Source organism: Chiloscyllium plagiosum, chromosome 6, assembly GCF_004010195.1.
Source record: "Chiloscyllium plagiosum isolate BGI_BamShark_2017 chromosome 6, ASM401019v2, whole genome shotgun sequence".
Lineage (NCBI taxonomy): Eukaryota > Metazoa > Chordata > Chondrichthyes > Orectolobiformes > Hemiscylliidae > Chiloscyllium > Chiloscyllium plagiosum.
In genome coordinates, this window is record NC_057715.1 from 81,326,597 (window position 1) to 81,354,595 (window position 27,999).

Genomic DNA, 27,999 nt, shown 5'->3' on the forward strand with positions numbered 1-27,999 from the left:
TACCTGACATATGCTTCCTTCTTTTTCTTAACCAAACCCACAATTTCTTTAGTCATCCAGCATTCCCGATACCTACCAGCCTTTCCTTTCACCCTGACAGGAATATACTTTTTCTGGATTCTCATTATCTCATTTCTGAAGGCTTCCCATTTTCCAGCCATCCCTTTACCTGCGAACATCTGCCTTTAATCAGCTTTTGAAAGTTCTTGCCTAATACCGTCAAAATTGGCCATTCTCCAATTTAGAACTTCAACTTTTAGATCTGGTGTATCCTTTTCCATCACTATTTGAAAACGAATAGAATTATGGTCGCTGGCCCCAAAGTGCTCCCCCACTGACACCTCAGTCACCTGCGCTGCCTTTTTTTCCTAAGAGTAGGTCAAGTTTTGCACCTTCTCTAGTAGGTACATCTACATACTGAATCAGAAAATTGTCTTGTTTCTCATCAACAAACCCAAACAAGCAGACAAAACACGTCCAGAAACCCTAGCCACTCTCCCCTACATCAAAGATATCTCGGAAATGACTGCCAAACCAATCAGACCCCTTGGCATCATGGTAGCCCACAAACCCAAAAATACACTAAAACAGCAGCTAATGAACTTGAAAGACCCTATCCATGCAATAAGCAAAACTAATGTAATTTACAAAATACCGTGCAAGGACTGTAACAAACACTACATTGGACAAACAGGCAGAAAACCTGCCACCAGGATACATGAACACCAACTAGCCACAAAAAGACATGACCCTCTCTCACTAGTATCCTCACATATGGATGAGGAAGGACACCACTTCAACTAGGACAACGCATCCATCCTAGGACAAGCCAAACAAAGACATGCACGAGAATTCCTAGAAGCATGGCATTCCAACCGGAACTCTATCAACAAACACAATGAATTAGACCCCATCTACTACCCCCTGAGAAAAGGAACAGGAAGTGACTTCACCACAGGAAAAACATCACCACAGGAAATTACATCATCAACTTAAGAAAGCCAAACATATGAACAGAAAGCAGGAATTTTCAGCAGTGCTTTGCCCGAGGCCCACTGAAGATGTTACCTAGTAGGGTAACGAAACGTCTGGAAATGAACCTTCCAGCTCAGTGAACAAACCTACATCCAAAACCTCAACCTGAGCTACAAATCTTCTCAAAACTCATTTCCTTACCGTACATGAATCTAAATAGTAAATGTGACACAAGGATAGTTTAGAGGTGGTTAGTCTTGGTTGAGAGTGAACTGTTCGGAAATTAAACCAGAAATTGCAGTGTATGGTGTGTTTGGCAATTGACCTGACTCTGATGTGTGTAATTTTGAATCCACTTCTCGTCAATGGGTTTGCTGATTCAAACTGCACCTATCAGCTTCATTTTATCTTTATTGATCTATGGGATGTGGGCATCATTGGCAAGCTCAGGATTTGTTTCCCATCCGTAGTTGCCCATAAACTGGGTGGTTCGTATGGCCATTTTATAAGACAGTTAAAAGTCAACCATATCACTGTGAATCTTGAGTCATAAGTAGGCCAGACCAGGTAAGGATGGCAGAATTCTTTTTCTGATGAAAACGAATAAATCAGCTATTATTTTACACTATTGATGATAGTTTCATGGTCACAATGATTGAAGTTAAATTTATATTCCAGACTTATTAATTGAAAAAGATTCTGCCAGCTGCCATAGTGGCATTTGAACCCAAGAACCCTAAGGCATTTGTTTGGCCCTTTGGATAACTGGTTAGTGACATTACTAGTATGTCATTATTTTTCCATGGTAACAAGAGGACACCTAATATACATATTAATGGAAAATCTAAATCATGTCTGTCACATGGAAGGCAATGGGGTAAAGTTATTCATTTCATTTTGCATTACATACATTTGTAATCAATTGAACAAAATCTTTGCTAAAGTCAAAATCATTACTTTGAGACATTTCTATAAGGCATTCACATAAGATCTTAACTCAAAGAGACAAGTTACATTCACAGCATTAAGTGATTTGAATGGGGCAATGTGATAGCAGCTATGACTGGCAGCAGCGTTGGCCAATCCCAAGACAGAAGTAGCCAGGTGACAAGCAAGCCAGAAAAAATAAATGAAAATTCTTCTTAGGTTAAAGTGGGTCAAAGAAAGAGGAAAGGTTCAGCAGAAACTGTTTGACTTAGCCTGGTTACAGAAGTAATATGAAATATTTTGTTGAGTTTTCTTCATCTCAAGGGGCGGGCTTGTAAAAGAAGTCGGGCAGGAGGCTGGAAGAACACAGCAAGCCAGGCAGCACTTGGAGGTGCAGAAGTCGACATTTCGGTTGTAACGCTTCTTCAGGACTTGGGGTGGGTGTGGAGGAGCTGCAATAAAGAGCAAGGTGTGGGCAGGGTGGTAAAGTGGGGATAGGTGAAGACAGGTAGAGAGTCCGACCTGGTTGGCCAATGGGAGGAATGAATCCAGTTAGTGGCAGGGAGGTGGAGAGGCTGGAAAGGGAGTGGGGTGATTGGGAGGGAGGTTATTTGAAATTGGAGAACTCAATGTTGAGTCCTCCAGGCTGTAGGGTGCTCAGGCGGAAGATAAGGTGTTGTTCCTCCAGTAGGCGCTGTAGTTTGTTTTGGCAAGGGAGGGGGCCAAGAATGGTCATTTCGGAAAGAGAGTGGTTGGGGGAATTGAAATGGGCAGTGACTGGGAGGTCCGATCGGCCCCTACAGACCCAGCTGCGATGCTCAGTGAACTGTTCCCTAAGTTTACGTTCGGTCTCCCTGATATAAAGAAGACCCAAGAGACCTATTGGAGGAACAACATCTTATCTTCCACCTGGGCACCCTACAGCCCAGAGGACTCAACGCAGTTCTCCAATTTCAAATAACCTCCCTCCCCATCCCCAACTCCCTTCCCAGCCCCTTCCCCTTGTCACCTACTGGATTCATTCCTCCCATTGACCAACCAGGTTGTACCTGTCTTTACCTCTCCCTACTTCACCACCCTGCCCCCGCCTTCCCCTCCCCCTTTATCTACAGCTCCCCCCATACCCAACCCCAGTTCTGAAGAAGGGTTACACTCGAAACATCAACTTCTGCACCTCCGAATGTTGCCTGGCTTGCTGTGTTCTACCAGCCTCCTGCTGTCTACTTTGGATTTCAGCATCTGCTGTTTTTTTTGTCTCTAAAAGAAAGAGCTTAACAGATATTGAAATTTATCACACTTGGTCTAACATGGAAATCTACAAACTACAAACAGAGAAAAGATAAGGAATCCAGTTCAAGTGATCATAAAATTAGATACCAAGCAAGAAATTACACAATACATGATCAAGTAACACAAGTTCACCCTACCTCCAGTATCTCTATGTGAAATGTTGGTACTCACAAAAGAATAAAAGATACTTATGGTATTTGCACACTTTTGTTCTTATATTAACAAGAATAAAATAATGCCCAAGGACTCAAAAAATAGCAAGTCAAGCTGCAAACTTTGGTGAAAAGAGAGATTAATATCAGCCTCTGGTGTTTACTAACTTCAACATTAATGCTCAACAAGGCTGCGCACTCAGCCCCTAACTATGCACTTTGTATACTCATGACTGTGCGGCCAAATTCAGCTCTAACTCCATTTAGAAATTTGCTGATGACACCACTCCATTACCTGGAACAAAAAGCAAAGGTGAACTCTGTAGATCCAGTGGATTGACTAAATATAAAACACATGATTGAAAAGGTAAGTCTGTGTGCCAGCATTATTGCATGCAGCATAATGAGTTATACTGCAGCTTTAATCTTATGCAATGACCTGGCAAGTCACTTTTGATGCTACTAGCCTATCAGTTAAATAACTCTGAATTAATGGCAAAGCTATACATGAGATAGTGCCAAGTAGAATGCATTTAGCTCAAATCTACTTAAAGATTTGCTGGTGAGGTCACTGACTTGTGTTGAATCAGATTCGAATTCAAGTAGAATTAAATAAGATTGCATTTATCATGAGTTCTTTTATTTTCATGCTTTTTAATATAAAATTAACAAAACCAGAGAAAAGCACATAAGTGCAGTTTCATGAGTGATGAGCTGGAATAATATTACTGTTCAGGAATGTGTTAATGAAATGTTAGAGGGGAACCAAAGTAAAAAATGCATTTTTACAGTGTAACCATGTTGCCTTTCATGTCTTTTGTAAATCTTTCTCCTCTCACCTTAAAAAATATGCCCCCCAGTCTTAAAATACCCCACCATAGGGAAAAGAGACCTGTCATTCACCTTATCTATACTCATGATTTTATAAACCTCTATGAAGTCACCCCTCAATCCCCTATGTTCCAGTGAAAAAAGTCCCAGCCTATCCAGGCTCTCTCTATAACTCAAATCTTCCTTTTCAGGCAACATCCTGATAAATCTTTTCTGAATCCTCTCCAGCTTAATAATATCCTTCCTATCACAGGGTGATCAGAACTGGACATAGTACTCCAGAAGAGGCCTCACCATACATCCTGTATAATCTCAATGACATCCCAACTGCTGTACTCAAAGGTCTGAGCAATGAAGGCAAGTGTGCTAGATGCCTTATTAACCACCTCGTCTACGTGATGCAAACTTCAAAGAATTATGTACCCGAACGTCTAAGTCCCTCTGTTTTACAATACTACTCAGTGGAGAAAGTGAGGACTGCAGTTGCTGGAGATCAGAGCTGAAAATGTGTTGCTGGAAAAGCGCAGCAGGTCAGATTCTCCTGCTCCTTGGATGCTGCCTGACCTGCTGCGCTTTTCCAGCAACACATTTTCAACACTACTCAGTGTCCTACTTTTAACTGTGTAAGTCCTATTCTTGTTTGTTTTACTAAAATTCAATCCCTCACATTTATCCAAATTAAGCTCCACCTGCCACTCCTCAGCCCATTGACCCAATTGATCAAAATTGCTACCACCAATTTTGGTGTCATCCGCAAACTTACTAACCATGTCTTCTATATTCTCATCTAAAATCATTTATATAAATGACAAACAATAACGGATCGAGAACTCATCCCTGTGGAACGCTTCTGGTAACAGGCCTCGAGTCTGAAAAATAACCCTCCCCCACCATTCTGTCTCCTGCTGCTAAGCCAATTTTGTATCCAATTGGCAAGCTCACCCTGAATCTCATGTCCCTGATCCCAGTAGCTAGGCAACAGTTTTCTTCTACCTTTTCATGCACTAAACTCCATCTCTTCATTTTAAGAATTGTGAAATCTCATTAAAAATGCACATATATAAACAAAAGTCTAGACTTCACAGGTGCCAAGTTTATAAGAAGTCTTGTGGTGCAGTGGTAGTGTCCCTAACTCTAAGCTGGGAGACCTAAGTCCCAACTGTTCCAGAGGGGTGCAGTAACATCTCTGAACAGGCTGGATAGAAAATATCTATAAGAATAACTTATGACATTTTTTGTTATTAATTCATGGGATGTGAGAATCACTGGCTGGACCAATTACTGCCCATCCCTACTTGTCCTGTTGAAGGTGGTAGTGAGCTGACTTCTTAAACTGCTGCAGTTCATTTGGTGCAGATGTTTACACATGTTTGTTTTGGGAGGGAGTTACAGGATTTTGACCAGTGACACTGAAGGAACAATAACATATTTCCAGTTGAGAGTGGTGAATGCTTGGAGGGGAACTTGCAAGGAATGGCATTCCCATGCATCAGCTGTATTTGCCTTTCTAGATAATAGAGGTTGTGGATTTGGAATGTGATGTCGAAGGACACTTGATAAATTTCTGCAATACATCTTATGGATGGTACACGCAGCAGCTAATGAGTGTCAGTGGGGAAGGTGTAAATGTTTGTGGAAGTGATGTTAATCAAGTAGGTTTCTTTGTCATGGATAGTGTCAAGCTTCTTGAGTTACAAGCTTCTGGAGCTACACTCATCTAAGTGTTGCATCACATTCCTAACTTGTGTCTTGTAGATGGTGGACAGGCTTTGGAGAGGCAAAAGCTAAGTTACTTGCTGCAGGATACCTAGTCTCTGACCTCCTCTTTCAATATAGTATATATATGGCTAGTTCAATTCAGTTTCTGGTCAAACGTAACTCCTAGGTTGTTGATAGTGAGGGATTCAGTGATGGTAATACAATTGAATGTCAATGGGTTATGTTAAGATTCTCTTTTGTTGGAGATGGTCACTGTCTGGCATGTGTGTGGGGCTAATGTTACTTGCCACTTGTCAGCCCCAATCTAGATATGCCCAAGTTTTGTCGGATTCAGACATGAACTGCTTCAGTATCTGAGGAATCATATGTGGTGCTGAACACTGCACGATGACTGGTGAACATCCCTTTCAGACCTTATGATGGAGGAATGCCATTGATGAAGAAGCTGGAGATGGTCGAGCGTAGGACACAACACTGAGGGACTCTTACAGTGAGATGTCCTGAAGCTGAGGTGACTGACTTCCAACAATCTCAATTATTTTCCTATGTGCCGGGCGCGACTTCAATTAACTCACTAAAACTAACCCCATAGGTAACTCATCCAAACCCATGTGGTTCATTTGAGAGAAAGTTGAGAAAATCACGTGATTGGCATAAGGAGATTTCTGATGTTGAGTAAAAAGTTCTATTTTCCAAACAAGTGTTGAATGGCATGATGAAAATCTTCTTAGTGAGCAGTGAGAGCCAATTGCATAGATTAACATCTCATTATTAGTTAATCTTGCTTCACTTACATATAACTTCCTGCCAGAAAAGGGGAGGTGATGGCATAGTGATATTATTGCTCGACTGTTAATTCGGAGACCCAGGTAATGTTCTGGGATGTGAGTCGAATCCCGCCATGGCAAATGATGGAATTTGAATTCATTAAAAACATCTGAAATTAAGGATCTAACGACGACCATGAATTGATTGTTGGAAAAACCCATCTGGTTCACTAATGTCCTTTAGGGAAGGAAACTGTCATCCTTACCTGGTCTGGCCTACATGTAACTTCAGACCCACAACAAATGTAGTTGACACTTAACTGCTCTCTGGGTAAATAGGAATGGGCAATAAATACTAGCCGAGCCAGCGACGCCAACATCCCATGAATGAGTCAAAAACAAACAACAATATTACAATTCCAAACATGAAAGCCAATGCAATAACAGAGTTTATCACTTACTCTTCTGGCATTTCGTTTGGACATTAGTCATCAACACCTCAATGTACACTCCGTGGGCAGTGACTCTCAACCTGCCCCATTTACAGACATCAGCATCAGACATGTACAAGCCTTAGTGCATCATGACACAGCTCCCACCCATTTTCATTCAGTTCTACAATTTAAAGCTGCACTTTGGAATGCAATAACATCTTCCACTGTAATGCTGCTGACAGGACACCTTGCACACAGGGACAGGCACTCATCAATGATTTTTTTTTTAAAATCACTCATTGGATATGGTTTTGCTGGCTGGGATAATATTGATTACCCATCCATAGTTTGGTTGGATTGGATTAGGGTTGGAGGAACAGCACTTCATCCTCCACTTACAGTCCTCCAAACTCAACATTGAGTTTAAACATTTCAATGCGTGAACATGTCCCTCCATGTTTATTACCCACCGCTTAATCCCAAAGTCATGGTTTGTATTGCATACTCCCAGCACAGGCAGCCCATTTTGAACTACTCACAGTTCCCATTAACATCCAATCAGCTTTTAGTTATTCCCTGGCTTATTTATCAGCAATATTTGTGTCTGCTTCTTTTTATTCTCTCTGCCTCTCTGGGCATCTTCTCCATTTATTTGTCTTACTCCTTCTCGCTCCATTCCACATTGTTTGCCTTTTAACCACTGATACAATCCCAACCTACATGTTTTTGAAATTAATGTCTGCGCAAGTTATTTTACAAGTATATTAATGAAAAGAGAATTGCTAAATATGAGGTCCAACTCCTGATTGGACAGAAATAACAATTTATAAATAGCAACAGTAAATATTTCATACCTGCCTTAATTGAAGAGATTACCGTAGATCTGGGTGTTGCTATGTGCAGGAGGAGTGACCTGAATAATAGTCACTTATTTAAGAAAGGCTCACTGAACTAACCTGAATAATAGTATACCAACTTAGTATGGGAATTTCAAAAGCCTTTAATTAAAGATATTGATCTAGGAAAAGGAAAACTAGTTAGGAGTAACTAACAACAATTTCAGAATGGATGATCATGCTTTTCAAATATCATAAAATTCTTTAAGTGTGTAACAATAAATCTGGAAATGTTGTTTTAGGAATATCTTCAACAAGTTACCAGAAGCAAGAATACTAGAAATAATGAAATAAGAAGTTGTATTTAGCAAACTGGATTAAAAATTGTTCACAAGGGAGAAAGCAGAGAGCTAAGCGCAGTTTTTCTCACTTTGAATGGAAGTGAGTAGCCATGTGTAAAATACAGTACAGTTCTCAGGCTAGTGATGTTAATGACTCAAGACTAAATTGGACAGAGACCAAGAGGAGTGTTGCCAGAATTTGCTGATGAATGGGAAATAAAGGTAAGTCTCCTCACAACCAACGAAAGCCAAAACAAGATTTTGCTAAAAGAGGAAAATGAACTAAAATGTGGTAGACAGGGATTCATTCTAAGTACCTGCAAGGTGACTCATTTTGGGAAGAGAAGTTCGGAAATAAACTCTAACCTGAAGTTAATTCAGTGCTTCTTTTGCTCATCCTTCCTAATATTTCGTCCTTGGGCTATGCAGCCATCTTTCCTTCTGTCTCTCTGAACATTACAACATTTTTCTATGGCAAAGGTACTAAATAAATGCAAAGTTAAAAATCACACAACACCAGGTTATAGTCCAACAAGTTTATTTGGAAGCAGGAGAAAGTGAGGTCTGCAGATGCTGGAGATCAGAGCTGAAAATGTGTTGCTGGAACAGCGCAGCAGGTCAGGCAGCATCCAGGGAACAGGAGAATCGATGTTTCGGGCATAAGCCCTTCATCAGGAGCGTCGCTCCGAAAGATAGTGTGCTTCCAATTAAACCTGTTGGACTACAACCTGGTGTTGTGTGATTTTTAACTTTGTACACCCCAGTCCAACACCGGCATCTCCAAATCATAAGTAAATGCAAGACGTTTTGAATAAGGTTACTAAATAAATCTGAAATCTCAAAACCCCACCTAAATATGGCAGAAAACATCCTCTCCCCAAATAGTCGTATTATCTAAAACCAAGCTACTATTCCTGGAAGACAATATTAGTCAACAATGTATGTTCCATCTGAAAATTGCTACAGTCAAAGACGTGGCTCCTTACCTCTATTATGTATAGCACCACATTTTTGTAAAAACAGTAAAGGATGCACTTTGTCACACGGATATAACTCCAGGCTCCATGGACTAGTAAAAGTTTTTCTAAATATGAAAACTAGAATTAAAAAAGCTTTTATCAGTATCACAAAGACTTCTTTTAAATAATGCACACAATGAACAAATCTGCAAAAAAAAGGTTTTTAAATACCAAAAGTGTTGTAATATTCAAAAGAAAATCAGGTTTACAAAATCAAAGATCAACATGCAGTAATTTCCTCAGTGCAGTAGGCTGAAATTGTGTTACATTAAAAATCAGAAAACATTTTAATATGGTGCTATTTATAACATGATCAGGCACTATTTTCAGTCCACCTTTCTTTGACCAGTACAGGGGCTCCGAACACAACCCGTCCAGCTTCAGCACATACATAGTTAGCTAAGGCTCTACATTTTTAATTTCTTCCACTCTTAGTGGAAGATAAATATTGTCTTTCCTTCTGTACAGAAGATAAGAAGGTCCGATTTAAAGCTTGGCACCAGACTATTGGCACTCATTCCTTTATTCTACAATTGTAAGCCCATCCATTGTATTATAACTATCTATTCAAGCTGACTGTATATCCTGAATTGTGTCACTCCATGGGACATGTTCCACCATGTTCCTTGAACAAAACATGCGATCAATAGTGTTTCCTGGACAGAGATTGGTTAATGCGGTTCGAGGCAGCATAAGGAGTGCAGAATAAGTGTTATCGCCTTAAGGATGTTGCACGCAATGAAAGATGTAACTGATTAACATCCCACATTAACTCACAATCTATACTTGGAGTTTGATGGAAGGTTTGAGAATTTCATCTTCAGTTAAGTCTGATTGACAGAATTTATTCTTTGGGCAAGATGGTCCTTGCTGAATGAGCAGTGGAAAGTTCACCAATGATTTGTGATTGTAAGGTGCAAATTAGTCTGTTAAATTCACAATGTGTACATAGGAGCCCCAAGAGATGGCTGCCATCAACCTGAAGTCAGTTCTTCCAGGTTAAGTGAGTATTGTTATGAAGTTGAAGGCATGTACTGTACCTTTAAGACAGAGTGAATGCAGTTCTGAACTGAGAGCTTACAAGCACCTGTGCATATGACTAGATGGCAGTCTCAGAGTGCACTGGAAAATTGAAAATATGTAGCATTTGGCTGTTAAATGGATACCTGAGTTGGTTGCTGTTTTGACAACAATTCAAACTTAACCAGTTTAAATTATGCCACAGGATACTAAAACCCAATCACGTTTGAATTTATTGTTTTGCCAAATATGAACCAATAAGGCGATCCAAGGTTGGGGATATGAAAATGCAAGTGTTTTGAAAATTGGAGAGACAGCTACTGCCATCGAGACCCAAGAAATTAGGAAGCACTCTCCATCAAAAGGTACGTTTTCATATGAAACATATTTTGTGGTAACAAGAAAGATGATGACCCAGGGAGATCTTCAGTTTGAAGACAGACACCGAAGATGACAGTGGCTGTGTGGCTTTAAAATTAAGTTGATGGTATTTAATAAGTGTCTCATTATTATATTGCTATAGAGTTGGAGGCAGATAATAAGCAGTTAAGAGAAAGGCGGGGGACTAGAGTTATGAATAGTTGTTATTTAATGTTCACTTTAGAGTTAAAGATAAGCTGAATTTATTTTCTTTAAGTAGTGGAATTTGGGAGCTCTCGGTCACTCATATTTTAACAGGTTACAAGACGAGGTGAGCTTTTCTGGGTGTTTGATTTAATTAGCAGAGGGGTTTACCTCCATGTCGTAACAGTTTGGGGCTTGTCTGGAAGCTAAATTTTGCCTTATGCACCAATGCATATTCATCTGCCATCTCTGCTGCTCTTCTCACTTTTTGAACTTTCTGTTCATCTATATGAGTTCATATCATCTTGGGAAGTGAGTTTTAACCTCCACCAGCAGAACAATCTCTCTTAGGGTCTCATAGGTCTTATCTATTTTTAAAGGTGTGTACCCATCTATCAAAATTACCATGTTTAATTCTTTCAAACTCAACATAAGTCTGACCTGGTTCCTTCTTGATGTTTCTGAACCACTGTATATACGCTTCTGGTACCAACTCATTAACACTCAAAATAGCCTGTTTGACATCTGCATAATCCCTTGACCCTTCATCTGACAGCTTTGCAAATACCTCACTAGCTCTGCCTATCAGCTTAGTCTAACTAGCATTACCCTTCAGTGCTCTGACCACTCCATCTGCTTAGCCACTTTTTCAAATGAAATTAAAGCTTCAACATCTTTGTCATCAAAATGTGGCAATGTTTTAACTTATTTGCATACATCACTATCTTCTCTCTTCACCTTCATCCTGTTAACTTGACTTTCCTGACTAATAAGCAGATTCTGAAGTTCAAATTCTCTCTCCTTTCTCTCCCCTTCTTTTTCCTCCCTCTCTCTCTTCCTTCTCTCATGGCTCTTCTTTCCCTTTCTTTATCTTCTTATATGCCTTAATGGCAATTTACGTTTTTCTAACTCTACTGCACTTGTCGGTTTCTCTGATACTCCTAAGTGCTTGACCAACTCGATTACAATTTCAGCTTTCCTGGTCCCTGGTTAAACTCAATTCTAACCTATTTGCTAATATTAAAAGTACATCCTCTGTCTTTCTAAACTTTCTTAGCACATTTGGGAAGCATCTTCAAATCTCAGAACCTCTTCAGTAATGTTAAGAGCCATTTCCTTCACTTTTAATTCAACCAACCACAAGTAACCAAAATTAAACAATTTGTTTCAACTACGTTTTATTTTAAAATCTAGGACGCTCTGATAAATAAATTGATGCTATTTTCTTTAAATAGTGGAATTTGGGAGTTCTCTGTCATTCATATTTTAATAGATTACGAGACAAATTGAGGTTTTCTGGGTGTTTGGTTTAATTAGCATAGGGGTTAGTGCCATGTTGTAACAGTTAAAATATGAGTGACAGAGAACTCCCAAATTCCACTATTTAAAGAAAGTAACATCAATTTATTCTTTAATTCTAAAAGTGAACATTAAACAGCAACAATTCACCCCTTTCACTTAATTGCTTACTATCTGCCTCCAAATCTATAACAATATGTTGTTCCAATAAAACACTTACTAAAATTCCATCAACTTAATTTGAAAACCACACAGCCGCTGTCATCTCTGGTGTCTGCCTTCTTCGGGCTGAAGATCTCCCTATGTCGTTGTCTTTCTTTTCACTGCGAATATGTTTCACATGAAAAGGTGTCTTTGATAGAAAGTATTTCCTAATTTATTGGGTCTCTCTCAATGGCAGTTGCTCTCTCTTCAATTTTCAAAACACCTGCATTTTCATATCCCCAACATCGGATCGTCTCATTGGTTCAAAGTTGGCAAAACAATAAATTCAAACTCGATTGGGTTTTAGTATTCTGTGGCATAATTCAAACTCGACAGCATGGTGCTGGAAAAGCCCATCTGGTCAGGCAGCATCCGAGGTGCAGGAGAATTGACATTTCAGACATAAGCCCTTTATCAGAAACGTTGATTCTCCTGCTCCTCAGATGCTGCCAGACTGGCTGTGCTTTGCCAGCACCACACTCTAGACTCTGATCTCCAGTCCTCACTTTCTCCTAGCATAATTCAAACTGGTTAAATCTGAATTGCTGTCAAAACAGCAAGTACTCAGGTATTCATTTCACAGCCAAATGTTACGTATTTTCAATTTTCCGGTACACTCTGAGATTGCCATCTAGTCATATACACAGGTGCTTGTCAGCTGTCAGTTCAGAACAGCATTCACTCTCTCTTAAAGATACAGTACAGATCTTCAACTTCATAATAGTATTATGCAACTTTGAAAACAAAGAAGTTCCATACTCTGTGTCAGACCAATAGAAATATTATAAGTTTATTTTTCACTCATACAGAGTTTGGAGAGTCACCCACTGTAAAGGGAATTGGTGCCAAAAGTACATCAGTCACTGAAGTGAGAAGGAAGAAAATTCCCAAAATTACAAGCAAAGTACTTCTCAATAAACCAAAATCTCTGGAATAATGATATTCAGACCTTTTTTTAAATGAAAGTTATTTTCAATTATTTACCATCTATACTAACAATTCTGATGAAAAGGGTAATGTATTGAAATCTGCTGATGAGAGAAAGTTAAGTGGAAAGTGAAACTGTGAGGAGAAGTTGCACTAGACTGGTCCCTGGGATGAGGGGGTTGTCCTTTGTTGGGCGGCTGAGAAATTGAATAGAAAATCTTTGGGATTTAGGGTTAAAAAGGGACGCGATCTCAATGAAACTTAGAAGATCCTGAAGGGACTTGACAGGGTAGACATTGATTGTTTCTACTGGTTGAGGAATCTAAACTGCAGAGGGCATAGCATCAGGTGAGGGCCAATCATTTAGCATTGAAAATAGCATAAGTTACGCCACTCAAAGTGTGTGCAACATTGAAATTCTCCAGCTGAGAGGGTTTTTGATCTTCTATCATTACATACATTTAAGGTCAGTGCTAGACAAATTTTCGATCTCATCGAATATCAAAGGTTGAGCAGGCAGATGAATGGAATTGAATCCCAAAATCAGCCATGATTGTTCTGTCAGGCAGTCAAGCACTTAAGTCCTGCACTCCAAACTCTCCTCCTTCCTTCTGGTTATGTAACATAAAATTTTAATTGATAATAAATTTGCTTGCCCTGGTAAGAAACGGGACCAACTTTGATAGTTGCAAAACATTCTGACTGCAGTTAGCATTTAATAAACAATGAGGTGGATTTTAGATCATGATCAATAAGAGAAAGAATTAAAGTCTCTAACCTGTGCTATAGAGTAATCAGATGAGTTAGTGGCTTGTAGGCCTTCATTGCCACTAATCCCCACTCCAACATGTGCAGTCTGAATCATCCCCACATCATTAGCTCCATCTCCGATGGCCAGGGTGATAGCATTAACATGATTTTTCACCATGTCTACTATTTCAGATTTTTGAAGAGGAGAAACTCTGAAACGAAATAACATATACATCACTATGACAGCTTTGGATCTACAAGATTTTTGCATAATACACAAGGCCCCCATCTTGTGAAACAAATACTGGTACACTCCAGCTTTTTATCATTTAAATGACATGCTAGCTTCTGGGGTTAATTCATGAAACACTGAGCATGAAATATTTAGCAGTTCAGAAAGGCATAACCCCAATTAAGATCTTGTACGTCATCATGCTTGGCTTCAGAAGGCAGCCAACATAATCAAAGGCTCCTCTCACCCTAGTTATAATCTCTTCTAACCCCTTCCAACAGGGAGAAGACACAAAAGCTTAAACACGCATACAAAGAGATTTAAGAACAGCTTCTTCCCCGCTGTTACTGACTTCTGAATGGACCTTTCAAATTGAAAATTTAATGCTGATCTTGCTTTTTGTGCGCTTTCTCTGCAGCCTTAACATTGTATTCTTTGCTCTGTTCCATTACCTTACTGCACTTCGTATGGTATGATCTGCCTGTACTGCACACAAAACAAAGCTTTTCGTTATATCTAGGTACGGTGACAATAATAAATCAAAGACAAAACCATTCATGTCCACATCGAGCAAAACCTGACAATGCTCAAGCCTGAGCTGATAAGGGACAAGTATTATTTGTGCCACACAGTGCTGGGAAATAACATAATCAACAAGACAGAAGCTAAATATCTCCCGCTGATAATTAACAGCATTATGATAGCTGAAACCCCATCATATATATTCTTGGAGGCAAGGGCTAGTCTGGATATTGTAAACTACAAACTTCACTGTAAAAGCTAAATAAACATTGGGGTGAAAAAGCAAGTCAGAGGCTAGAGATTCTGTGGTGTGCAATTTATTTTCTGACTCCAGAGTCTGTCTCTCATCTACAGCGCATAAGCCAAGAATGTGACAGAATATCTTCCAATTGTCTGGACGAATGCAGTTCCAAAGAAACCTCAAGTCATGTGCTATTATCCAGGACAAATTTTTCTGGTATTCCATTTAACACCTCGAACATTCACTCTCTTCATCACTAGTACCCAGTGATATAGTGTGTACACCACATACAAGATGCACTGCAGCAACTCACCTGCATGAAATCTAGGATCTCAACCTGAGGAAGGCAGTAGACATCACCTGCAACTTCCCCACTAAGTCAAATACCATTCTGACTTGAAACCATATCACCATTACAGGTAGTTCTTCTATAACATGTGTTTCGTAAACATTATTTGGGCGGCACGGTGGCACAGTGGTTAGCACTGCTGCCTCACAGCGCCAGAGATCCGGGTTCAATTCCCGCCTCAGGCGACTGACTGTGTGGAGTTTGCACGTTCTCCCCGTGTCTGCGTGGGTTTCCTCCGGGTGCTCCGGTTTCCTCCCACAATCCAAAAGATGTGCAGGTCAGGTGAATTGGCCATGCTAAATTGCCCGTAGTGTTAGGTTAGGGGTAAATGTAGGGGTAGGGGTAGGGGTATGGGTGGGTTGCGCTTCGGCGGGTCGGTGTGGACTTGTTGGGCCGAAGGGCCTGTTTCCACACTGTAAGTAATCTAATCTAATCTAATCTAATCTAATCTAATTATTTGGCTGTAACACAAGTTGTGAATTGCAGACTGTTTTTGTTATACAGTGGATTCCCGTTCACTGTTATGCGATTCCATTATCAGCCAGCTGTGATTTATTCTGCTGGCGAATCAATCGCAACAGGTTGTTGTCTGTGCATGTGTATTTTTTTGCTTCTATCTGCAACTGAGATAGGGGAAGTGAACATTGGAATACTCTGCTGGAATACTTATTAGGACCATGCACAGAGTTGGGTAATGGGGGGGGGGGGGGCAAGGCGTGGGAAGAGAGAGGGAAAGAGAAAGGGAGTGAAAGAAGGTGAAAAGGTGCAAGTACAGGGATGTCCAGCAAGTGTTGGAGAGTAAGCAGGGCCTTTTGTTAAGCAGTGGCTCAGTTGCTGCCTATCTGAAGCTTTAACACATGGCGACTTTACAAGAGAGGGTATATGTGATAGAAAGGGGGCAGGTGTTAAACTAAGTACGGACCACTGGTGACCCTCATCTCTCCCACCACACCTATTTCCAAGTTCTGCCTGGTCCAAATTCACCCAGTGTTCGTTTGAAGGCCATCCCCTCAAAAAAAAAGATTTTACTCACATGAAACAAAAACTTCTGCAAGTTTCACAAAGTTTACTGGCAGACAGCCAGGTTCTGGATAAACCCAAATCTACAAGGAGCCAGGAATACAATAATACACTGGGACATTTTACTTGGAACAACTTGACATATCTGTAACTGACCAGAAATAGACAGGTTTTGCTAAACTGGTTTCCCTAACCCTGTTTTTCCCAGAGGCCCCTTTACTTCTATTGCACCATTCTCTGTAACACAACGTTGCACAGGATGTGCAATGCATTATAGGAGAACTACCTGTACTTCAATGTCTTGGAGTCAAATTCCTGGAACTCCATCCCTAATAACACTGGGTGCCCATAAACAAGAACTGCAGCTGTTCAAAAAGGTGGCTTGCCAGCTTTTTAAAGAACAGTCAGGGATGGGTACTAAATTTTGGTCTTGCCAGAGATGCAGCTTGAATGAATAAAAAGAACAAATCAAGAAATATTCTTTTGAATATAAACAATAACAAAGTCTTTGCTTGTAAGCTGTCCAAGCTGGAAAGAAATTCACATATCAACTCTAGGCTAATCCTTGTTCTTAAAACTGACAATGTCTTTTGAGTAAATGCCAGTGATTCATAAACTGTATTTGCAAAGCTTCAGGACCAGATGCCCAATCATGATCCTATGAACAGTGGAGAACAACAAAAGCATTAAACACACATTGGGTAAATCACTTTTGTTTTAGTAAAAATGATAAATTATTCACATAAAGAACATCTTTATCTCAATTGCACATACCCATACAGTGTTTGGTGGCTGTGGTTCAATCAACAGCACTGTCAAACATAAAATCTTGTGACTCAGACTAGTCTCACTCCAAGAATTGGGAATAAATTGACTACATTCCAGGGAGTAACAGCATTGTACATGGTGTCATCTTTCGGATGAGACATTAAAATCAAGGCCCCACCTGCATGGACTATTTCAAGGAAGAAAACAGGAGTTACAGCAATATCCTGGGCAATATTTATCCTCATCAACATCACAAAGGCAGTGTACTGCATTGCTATTTCTAAGAATATCTCTGCATGGAACCTGACTGCCACATTTCAAAAGTACTTCATTGACTCTACGGCATTCAATACAAAGCTCTCTGTAAAAGCAAGGTTCTTCTTTTACATTTTCTGATAACACTACCTTTTGAGATGCTTCATTTTGACAATCCATTATAAGATTTAAAAAATAACTTGTACGACACCCAGCAACCATCCTTGTATAATGCTCACACTGAATCCCTTTTCCTAATACCTCAATAGCTGTAAGGTAACAGTGACTTCAACTCTTGACTGGAGATAGTTTCTTCTGGAGCTATAACATTCCTGAACTTCACTCTATTCATTTTAAAGTAGCCTTTTCAGGGTTTTATCAGAACTTGTCTCCTTTGTGATCATCACTAACGTCTTACTGTTAGATAAGCTAGTTTTATTCTATTCTTTACAGGAGCACTGCTCTTCACACTCATTTCCATACAAAGAATTTACAGAACTTCCCATAACAAAAGGAAATTGAAACAAAAACTTCTCCCTCTGAGTAAGGGTGTTTCCAATAGGTTTAAACAACCAGAACGTCTGCTTTCTCTCACAGATGGTGCAAGATCTGCTGAGTTTCTCCAGCAAATGTTTGCTTTTGTTTCAGATTTTCAGCATCTGCAGTTCTTTATTTTAGACCTAGTTCCTTGATAGGCATCTAGTACTTATTTCAGTAATCAGTTAATTTATTTTATTGCTGACAATGATCATTTGCTTCATATTTCAATGTTTGTATTAAGATAGTAATGAGTAATGAATGAACTATGCTTGAATTTTTTGTTATACAATTGCACAGGTTCATTCTGATGTTGGACAGCTGAAAGCTTAGGTTTCTTCATAAATTCAAATGGAAAATCAAGAAGCTTCACTGAAGGTTCAGTGAATAAATACGATATCAATTTAGTTCTAAAGTATATAAATCGCATAGATTCCACAACTGATGTTTGATCAGATTTATCAGTTTATTTAGGATGCAGCAACAATGAGGGATCTACAATTGGTTAACATTCCCTGGTTGGAGAAGGGTTGGTTTTGGAAAGATTAAAAATGATCCTTGTCCTTGGTCAGCATTACTATCCAGCGAAACAAATACAGAGAATGAGAGAGAAATTCAGCATGTTTGGCAACATCTGGTGGAGAGAGAAACAGTTAACATTTAGAGTCTGGTATCAGTGCACAGATGACGTCTTGCCCTGCTCTGGCCATCTTGCAGTTTCCCTCTGAAAGTCATAACATTGTGATGTGCACTTGATTGCTGCATTACTGAAGTAAAATAAGCTAGTTCTATGAACAAATATCATTTTTTTTCACCTAAATGTTTTGAGTAGATCCATGTTTGGCACGATTTGGAGATGCCGGTGTTGGACTGGGGTGTACAAAGTTAAAAATCACACAACACCAGGTTATAGTCCAACAGGTTTATTTAGAAGCACTAGGCTTCGGAGCGCTGCTCCTTCATCAGGTGGTTGTGGAGTATAAGGCTTACTTTCTTCTGAAAGCCATTTAAAAATGTCACCTGGAGCACTGCAATTGCGTGTAGGCTTGGCGAGTCAGGCTCCCCCTGCTGGTCACCACTTCTTTGCTGACCAGCATGAGGAGAAGGGCTGTTTACTCATGTTTTCTGTGTGTGTGTGTGTGTGTGTGTGTGTGTGTGTGTGTGTGTGGGTGTGTGTGTGTTGAGAGAGTGAGAGAGTGAGAGAGTGAGAGAGTGAGAGAGTGTAAGTGAGAGAGACAGAGACATATATATGGTGATTACAGAGTGGAAGAGATTTGGTGGGGAATGAAAGGGTTAAATATAGTTTGCTGATTGGGGTAGAAAGAGGCTAATAAACGTACATGCTCTATGTGCATATGTATTTACACCTATACGTGTATGTATATGAAATGCTCAACTTGGTTGAGGTTTAGCATCTTTGATGCTGTGACCATCAGGGGAAGGTCAAAATGGATAATCCACTTGGCAATTCTTGCTGAAAACTGGGCTACAAACGTTTGAGTCTCGTCGTCTGTAATACGCTAGGCTCCTCCATCATTGAAGATAGGAATGTTTGTGAGCCTCTCTCAATTAGTTGCTCGGCTTTGATATCGATCTATTGATTGTGGAAGGGATTTGCTCTGTCTATTGCACGTTGCTTCTCTGTTGGTTAACGTGCATATATTTCTGTTCTGCAATGTTACCAGATCAGAAGGTTATTGTTTTCTAAGATATGATTGAATTTACTCCTGACAGACTTTCTTGTAATCCATATTGAAAAATGGTTGGTCCCCTGCCTTGATAACAGAGTCAAATCATGAGATTGCAAACTGTGGTTGAATACAATTGTGCTGGTAATGTCGGTCAACAGTCCTTTTATTCCTGATGAAGGGCTTTTGCCCGAAACGTCGATTTCGCTGCTCATTGGATGCTGCCTGAATTGCTGTGCTCTTCCAGCACCACTGATCCAGAATCTGGTTTCCAGCATCTGCAGTTATTGTTTTTACCTAGCCCTGCATGGATGCCCAGTTCTGAGTTGCCCTATCGGTTTTGACTCTATTCCACTTGACAGGAGGATAGCAGTACAAATTACAATGGTTGGCTTCCTAGATAAGAAGGTCTCTATCTCCAAATAGATACTTTAAGGCAGAGATAAATATCTCCCCGACAAGCAAAAGAGTGAAAGATTACTAAACCTAGAGCAATTAAGGTCATTGCTGTGTTTGACAAAAAGTCTTTTACCTCAGTGTTTTCATATCCTTTAGCCTGCATTTAATTCAGAATCAACCATAAAAGCAGCAATAAAACCATAAACAATTAAACAGAACTAAATTTGACCTTCACAATCAAATCAAAATAAGTAATTATTAAAAATAATCCAATTCTATACTGTCCACCCTCAATAAATCAGTACTCCATACTGAACATGACTTGGAAGAACCAATGAGGGGATCAATGGCACCGGATATACTCTGGGTGGGTTGCTTCAATGCCCATCACTAAGAGTGGGTTGGTAACATAACTATTGGCAAGTCTGGCCTCATCCAGAAGGATATATCCATCAGTCTGGGTCTGCAGAAGATGGTAAAAGGGAGAATTCAGCTTGACCTCACTCTCATCAACCTCCTGTTGCTGATACATTTGTCTGCAATATGATTGATGTTGTTACCTCATATAATCTATGAGCAAATGAATTAAGACTAGATCATTCAGCCCAGAAAGAACTTAACTACAAGTGGAGGGTTGTTTTCAGATTGGAGGCCTGTGACCAGTGGAGTGCCACAAGGATCGGTGCTGGGTCCTCTACTTTTTGTCATTTACATAAATGATTTGGATGCAAACCCCATAAGGGGTACAGTTAGTAAGTTTGCAGATGACACCAAAATTGGAGGTGTAGTGGACAGCAAAGAAGGTTACCTCAGATTACAACAGGATCTGGACCAGATGGGCCAATGGGCTGAAAAGTGGCAGATGGAGTTTAATTCAAGTAAATGCGAGGTGCTGCATTTTGGGAAAGCAAATCTTAGCAGGACTTATACACTTAATGGTAAGGTCCTAGGGAGTGTTGCTAAACAAAGAGACCTTGGAGTGCAGGTTCATAGCTCCTTGAAAGTTGAAAATGCTAGAACATGGTCGATGGAATACAACATGAATATGTGTGAAGCTATTCAACCTAGCAGAGAAAGAAAGGCAGAAAACACTCCAAGTAATGAGTGGCTGGGAAATGAGGGTGCCCAAACAGACCTTGGTGTCCCTGCCCACAAAATGTCTCCCCACCTCCTCAATACTATCTGTCCTTCCACCTATCTTGTGTCATCTGCAAACTTAGCAATAATGCCCTCAGTTCCTTTGTACAGGTAGTTAATGTATAACATGAATAGTTGTGGTCCCAGCACTGACCCTGCGGAACTCCACTGGTCACCAACTGCCAACCTGAAGATGATTTCTTTAGCCCTACTCTCTGCCTTCTGCCAGTCAGCCCATCCGTTATACATGTCAATGCCTTGCCACTGACTGAACAGCGTCCTGTGTGGCGCCTTGTCAAATATCTTCTGGAAATCCAAATAGATCACGGCCATGGTCTGTCCTTTCCTTAACTTGCTCATCATCCCCTCTAAGAATTCCAACAGGTTTGTCAGGCATAACCTGACAAAGCTGTGCTAATTCTGCTCCATTTTGCTATCCATTTCCAAGTGCTCTGCAATCTCATCCTTCATAATGGACTAAAGAACAAAGAACAAAGAAAATTCGGCCCTTCAAGCCTGAGCCGACCCAAATGTACTGTCTAAACCTGTCGGTCAATTCCTAAGCATTTATATCCCTCTGCTCCCACCCACTCATGCATCTGTCCAGACGCATCTTAAATGAATCTACCATGCCAGCCTCTACTACTTCTGTTGGCAACATGTCCCAAACACCCACCACCCTGTGTGTGAAGTACTTGCCGCGTGTATCCCCCTTAAACTTTCCACCTCTCACCTTGAAAGCATGACTTCTGGTTATTGAATCCTTCACACTGGGAGAAAGCTGGTCTCTATCCACCCCGTCTATACTCTTCATGATTTTGTAAACTCTTAAAATCTTACCTGAGATTAAGGTCAGACTAATGACCAGCCTATAATTTCCCATCTTAAGCCTCTCTCCCTTAGAACACAGAACAATACAGCGCAGATATTTGGCCCTCGATATTGCACTGACCTGCGAATTAATCTAAACCCATCACTCTATACTATCCCATCATCATCAATGTGCTTATCCAAGGACTGTTTAAATGCCCCTAATGTGGTTGAGTTGACTACATTGGCAGGCAGGGCATTCCATACCCTTACCATTCTCTGAGTAAAGAACCTGCCTCAGACATCTGTCTTGAATCTATCACCCCTCAATTTGCAGCTATGCCCCCTTGTACAAGCAGCTGTCATCATCCTCAGAAAAAGATTCTCGCCATCCACCCTATCTAATCCTTTGATCATCTTGTGTGTCTCTATTAAATCTACTCTTAGCTTTTTCCTCTTCAGTGAGAACCGACCAGAGATCCTCAGCCTTTCTGCATAAGACCAGGGAACATCCTGGTTTACCTCCTCTGCACCTTTTCCAATGCTTCCACATCCTTTCTGTAATGGGGCGACCAGAACTGCACACAATATTCCAAGTGAGGCTACATTAGTTTTGTACATTAGTTTTATACAGTTGCAGCATGACATCACGGCTCTGGAACTCAATCCCCTCTACCAATAAAACCTAACACACCTTCTTAACAGCACTATCAACCTGAGTGACAACTTTGAGGGATCTATGTACATGGACACCAAGATCCCTCTGCACATCCACACTACCAAGAATCTTCCCATTGATCCAGTATTCTGCCTTCCTGTTTTTCTTTCCAAAATGAATCACCTCACATTTATCTGCACTGAACTCCATTTGCCACCTTCCAGCCCAATTCTGCAGTTGATCCAAGTCCCCCTGCAACCTGCAACATTGTTCCACACCGTCCACCACTTCATCGACTTTAGTATCATCTGCAAACTTACTAACCCATCCACCTATGCCTATGTCCAAGTCATTTATAAAATTGACAAACAGCAGTGGTCCCAGAACAGATCCTTGTGGCATACTACTAGTATCCAGACTCCAGGCTAAATATTTTCCATCAACCATCACCCGTTGCCTTCTTACAGAAAGTCAGTTTCTAATCCAAATTGCTAAATCACCTTCAATCTCATGCCTCCGCATTTTCTTCAGATACCTAGTATGTGGAAATTTATCAAAGGCTAGACTGAAGTCCACGTACACCACGTCAACTGTCCTACCCTCATCTACATGCTTGGTCACTTCAAAAACTCAATGAGGATTGTGAGACATGATCTGCTCTTGACGAATCCATGTTGACTATTTACAATCAAATTGTTGCTTGCTAGATGATTATAAATCCTTTCCCGACAGGCTCCTGCTCTTCCTGCTGCTGGCAACAGAAATGACAACAGGAATCCCTTCTTAAACACAGATGTGACATTGCCATTTTTCAGTCTTCTGGGACCCTCCCTGACTCTAGCGATTCCCGAAAGATCACAACCAATGTCTCCACTATCTCCTCAGTTATCTCTTTCAGAACCTGGAGTGTAATCTGTCCAGTCCGGGTGATTTATTTATCATCAGACCTTTCAGCTTGCCCAGCACCTCCTCAAAGATGGCCACTACTCTCACCTCTACCCTCTGACTCCCTCAAGTTCTGCTGTGTTTATTATGTCCTTGCATTTTTTGCAGTAATTTACTCATTTCACATCTGTATATTTATCAAAGTAATGTGTCAGTAGTGATCCCAAAATTGTGGATTTAAGAACCAAAGACATTGGAGCAGAAATAGCCATTCTGTCCATTGAGACTGCTCTTCTATTCAATGAGATCTTGACTAATCTTATAATCCCCAACTCCACTTTCCTGTCTTTTTCCTTTCACACTTGATACCTTTAGTGATTAACAATCTATCTCAGCATTGAATATACTTAAGTGACGCAGACTAGACAAGCCTCTGCAGTCAATAATTGCACAGATTCTCTACCTTCGGAGAAGAAATACCCTCATCTCTGTCTTAAATGTCTAAGATTATGCCCTTGATTCTAGACTCTCTTCCAAGGGGGAAAAAAAATCTTTCAGCATCTATCCTGCCAAGCCCCTTAAAAATCTTGTGCAGGCCAGATATCCCTTAGCGCACATCTGAAAACGAAAAGACCAAAAAAACAAAGTCTTTTCAAAAACTAGCCTAAACAGATTTATACAGTAGGTGCAACTGAAAACCAAAAATCTGTTAAAAAGGGTGGTTCTGAGGTTTATGAATAAAGGATTACCGACTTTTATGTTTTAATAAGTTTACCTCACATTCTTCTAAATTCCAATGAGTACAGGCCCAACCTACTCAACCTTTTCTCATTAGACAGTCACTCCATTCCTGGTATCAGCCTAGTGAACCCTCTCTGGACTGCTTCCAATGCCAGTATATCTTTCCTTAGAGTAGGGGATAATTGGCAAGGATGGACTGTCTTATGGAATCTTTCCAAGGTAGCTAAACTAAAAACAGTCTCAATGAAAATTAAAAGTGCGTAGATAGTCCTGATTTAGCGTAAATGTTTTTCAGTTAGGAATAATAACCACAATTGATTTCAACAGTTTTTTTGGGGACTCACTTGGATAAGTGTAACGAGGGTGCACAAGTGCAAGTTTAGCAAGTGTTGAATAAGAGGCAGTTGTGATTAAATTCAATGGGTCAAGGTTAAAATCTAGCACAGTGCTAAAGGGGAGAGCAGGAATAGTCAATTAACAAGTCCATCAGTACTACTGTCTTATGATTGTAACAATAATGCACTCTAAGACAACTTTAGACTTGATATCTCATGGTTAAGTTCAAAACAATGATTTTCATTTTTGAGATATCATCCTTAAAACCTGACATTGCAATTTTTGGATGAAACAGTTCATGGAGCTGTTATCTACGTTATCAATACTGCCTTCCCAGCTAAAATCAAGATTTGTAAGGAAGTAAACCCAAGCTTTGGTGACTCAGTTACACACATGGAGTGAATTACAATGGACTTGTTATTCTAACACAAGTTTCAGTGTAAATACATGACATAATTCTAGTTAACTATTTTCTAATACCTTCCCTCTTTATTTATTCCCAAATGTCTTAGAACAAATCTGTTTGAGTATTCTCTCATCTTTTAATGCCAAATTTGAAATAATATGAACAATTAAATTGGTTCTGTCTTTTTGCTGGATTCTGAATTTACATATTAATCAATATTTGCTCTATGAACCTTCCGGATCGTGCTCTAAAAATGAACACTCAATATTGATTTCATTGCGGATTTTAGTGTGCAATGGCCCAAAGCTTCTGGCCTCATTTCATTCGCAGTACTGTACTGTGCAACTCAAATGATTCCCCAAGCTTTCAGTCAACTAAAAATCTGTAGCTATGGTCCACAGTATTTGGTTTATTTTAAATAAATCATAACAGAGATTCTCCTGTAACGAATATTGTTATCCTCTGCAACATAAATGTGTGATACAAAACACTAGAGTAATTGAAACCCAGAGGATCATGGTTTAAGAAACAATATTTTGTATTGGTTTACACCAAGAAGATATGCTCACTATCATAAGGATAATATGCCATGCCGGTGAAAATAATTTTTTTTTTTCAACATTACCTCATTTAGTTGTTTTCATCAGCTCTCAACTCACTTCAATGTTGATCCTGGGAGTAGATAGCATTCAAACCTCTGAGTCAGGCAGTTGTGGTTGATGTTCCACACTAGAGACTTGAACATGAATAGTGCTATCACTTTTGTACAGTACTGAAGAAGTACATTGCCTTTCGAGATGGGACATGAAAATGAGACCCTATCGAACTTGCAAGTGACAAGTTTCGAAAAACATGGGAGTTATCGCCGGTGTCCTGTTCAACATTTATTCCCTAACCAACAACATTATAATGGGCTTTCCAAGTCATCATCACATTGCTGTTTATCAAAAAACAAAGTGCTGGAGAAACTCAGCAGGTCTAACAGCATCTGTAGAGGAAGAAACAGAGTTAACATTGGGGAAACTTCTACAAAACACCGAGATTGAATTAACAGCCACATGGAAAAGTATGCACTGATTTCAGATGTGTCAGTGTGGATTTATTAAGGGAAAATTGTATCTAACTCACTTGTTGCAGTTTCTTTGAAGAGGTAATAGGAAGGGTGTTGAGGGCAGGCTGTTGGTGTGGTGTACTTGAATTTCCATAAAGGTGTCTGATACAGTGCCATACAACAGACTTGTGAAGAAAGTTGTGTGTCGTGGAAAACAAAAGGACAGTGACAACGTAGACACAAAATTGACAGAGGGCTAGGAAACAGAGAGTAATGGTTAATTAGTATTTTTCAGGAAGAAAGTGGCTTGTAGTGAAGTTCCTCAAGGGCCTTTGCATTTCTTGATATATATAAATGATCGAGATTCTGACCTGGAAGGCACAATTTCTAAAATTTGAGAATGACACAAAACTTGTAAACTGTGAAAAGAAGTGTAGAATTTTAAAAAGACTGACAAGTTGGTGGTGGGTGGACAGATGACAGGTGAAGTTTATTGCAGGGGAAGTGTGAGGGGCAGCACGATGGGTCAGTGGTTAGCACTGTTGCCTCACAGCACCAGGGTCCCGGGTTTGATTCTAGTCTCGGGCGACTGTCTGTGTGGAGTTTGCACATTCTCCCAGTGTCTGCATGGGTTTCCTCCGGGGGCTCCAGTTTCCTCCCACAATCCAAAGATGTGCAGGTTAGGTAAATTGGCCATGCTAAACTGCCTATAGTGTTCAGGAATGTGTAGGTTAGGTGCATTAGTCAGGGGAAATGTAAAGTAATAGAGTGGGTGAGATACTCTTCAGAGGACCGGTGTGGGCTTGTTAGGCCAGATGGCCGTTTTCCACACTGTAGGGATCTGAGATCACTTTAGTAAAAGAACATGGAGAGAGACAGTTTAAATTAAAAGGTGCATTCTAAAGGGTGTGCAGGAGCAAAAAGACATGGATGGTTTGTTACTCTCATTAAAGGTGGCAGAATAGACAGAGCTGTCAATGGTATTGTTAATGTTGAACTCCATACTATCAACATCCTGCAATTAACATTAGACCATAAGACAGAAGTAAGACATTCAATTAATCAAGTCTCAATTCCATCATTCAATTAAGTTAAAAATCACACAACACCAGGTGATAGTCCAACAGGTCTATTTAGAAGCAATAGCTTTCAGAGCGTTGCTCCTTCATCAGGTGGTTGTGAAGTATAAGATCATAAGACACAGAATTTATAGCAAAAGTTTACAGTGTGATGTAACTGCAATTGTCTACTGAAAAAGACCTGGATTGTTTGTTAAGCCTCTCATCTTTTATAATGAACATGTTGGTTTCAGTTCTTTCATATGTAAATCACAGAACCTTTTTAAAGTTACATTCTCAAGTGAACTTTAACAATTGGTGTCATGTTGGTCCAGATAATGCATTTATGGTGTGAGGTGCCCTGTGTGAGACTGTCTGTGCTAGAAGGTTCAGATGGATTCTAATCTAAAAAATGGATTTACAGAATCTTACATGGATTCATGCAGTTTCTGAGCAAAATCAAATGTAATTCTGCAAGTACAAATTCACCCCACAAACTTTGTGTTGTGTGGCGTTATGAGTGTCTGTGAGAGAGTGTGTGTGAGAGTGTGAGTGTAAAGAGGTATAAGTCTGTGAGAGCTGAAAATGTGTTGCTGGAGAAGCGCAGCAGGTCAGGCAGCATCCAGGGAACAGGAGAATCGATGTTTCGGGCATAAGCCCTTCTTCAGGAATGAGGAAAGTTTGTCCAGCAGGCTAAGATAAAAGGTAGGGAGGAGGGACCTGGGGGAGGGGCGTCGGAAATGTGATAGGTGGAAAGAGGTCAAGGTGAGGGTGATAGGCCAGACTGGGGTGGGGGCGGAGAGGTCGGGAAGAAGATTGCAGGTTAGGAAGGCGGTGCTGAGTTCGATGGA

At 40.2% G+C, this 27,999-nt stretch overlaps 1 protein-coding gene across 5 annotated transcripts in view; it reads right to left on the reverse strand.

The window, feature by feature from the left end:
* Positions 1–27,999, reverse strand: part of atp8a2 (ATPase phospholipid transporting 8A2) — a 567,355-nt gene that overhangs the window by 128,884 nt on the left and 410,472 nt on the right. For all 5 annotated transcript variants that reach the window (XM_043691978.1, XM_043691979.1, XM_043691980.1 and 2 more), the window contains 2 exons: positions 14,084–14,267; positions 9,259–9,369 (listed from right to left, as the gene is read on the reverse strand). In XM_043691978.1, the coding sequence (XP_043547913.1) occupies positions 9,259–9,369; positions 14,084–14,267 (295 nt within the window). The remainder of the gene's footprint in view (positions 1–9,258; positions 9,370–14,083; positions 14,268–27,999) is intronic.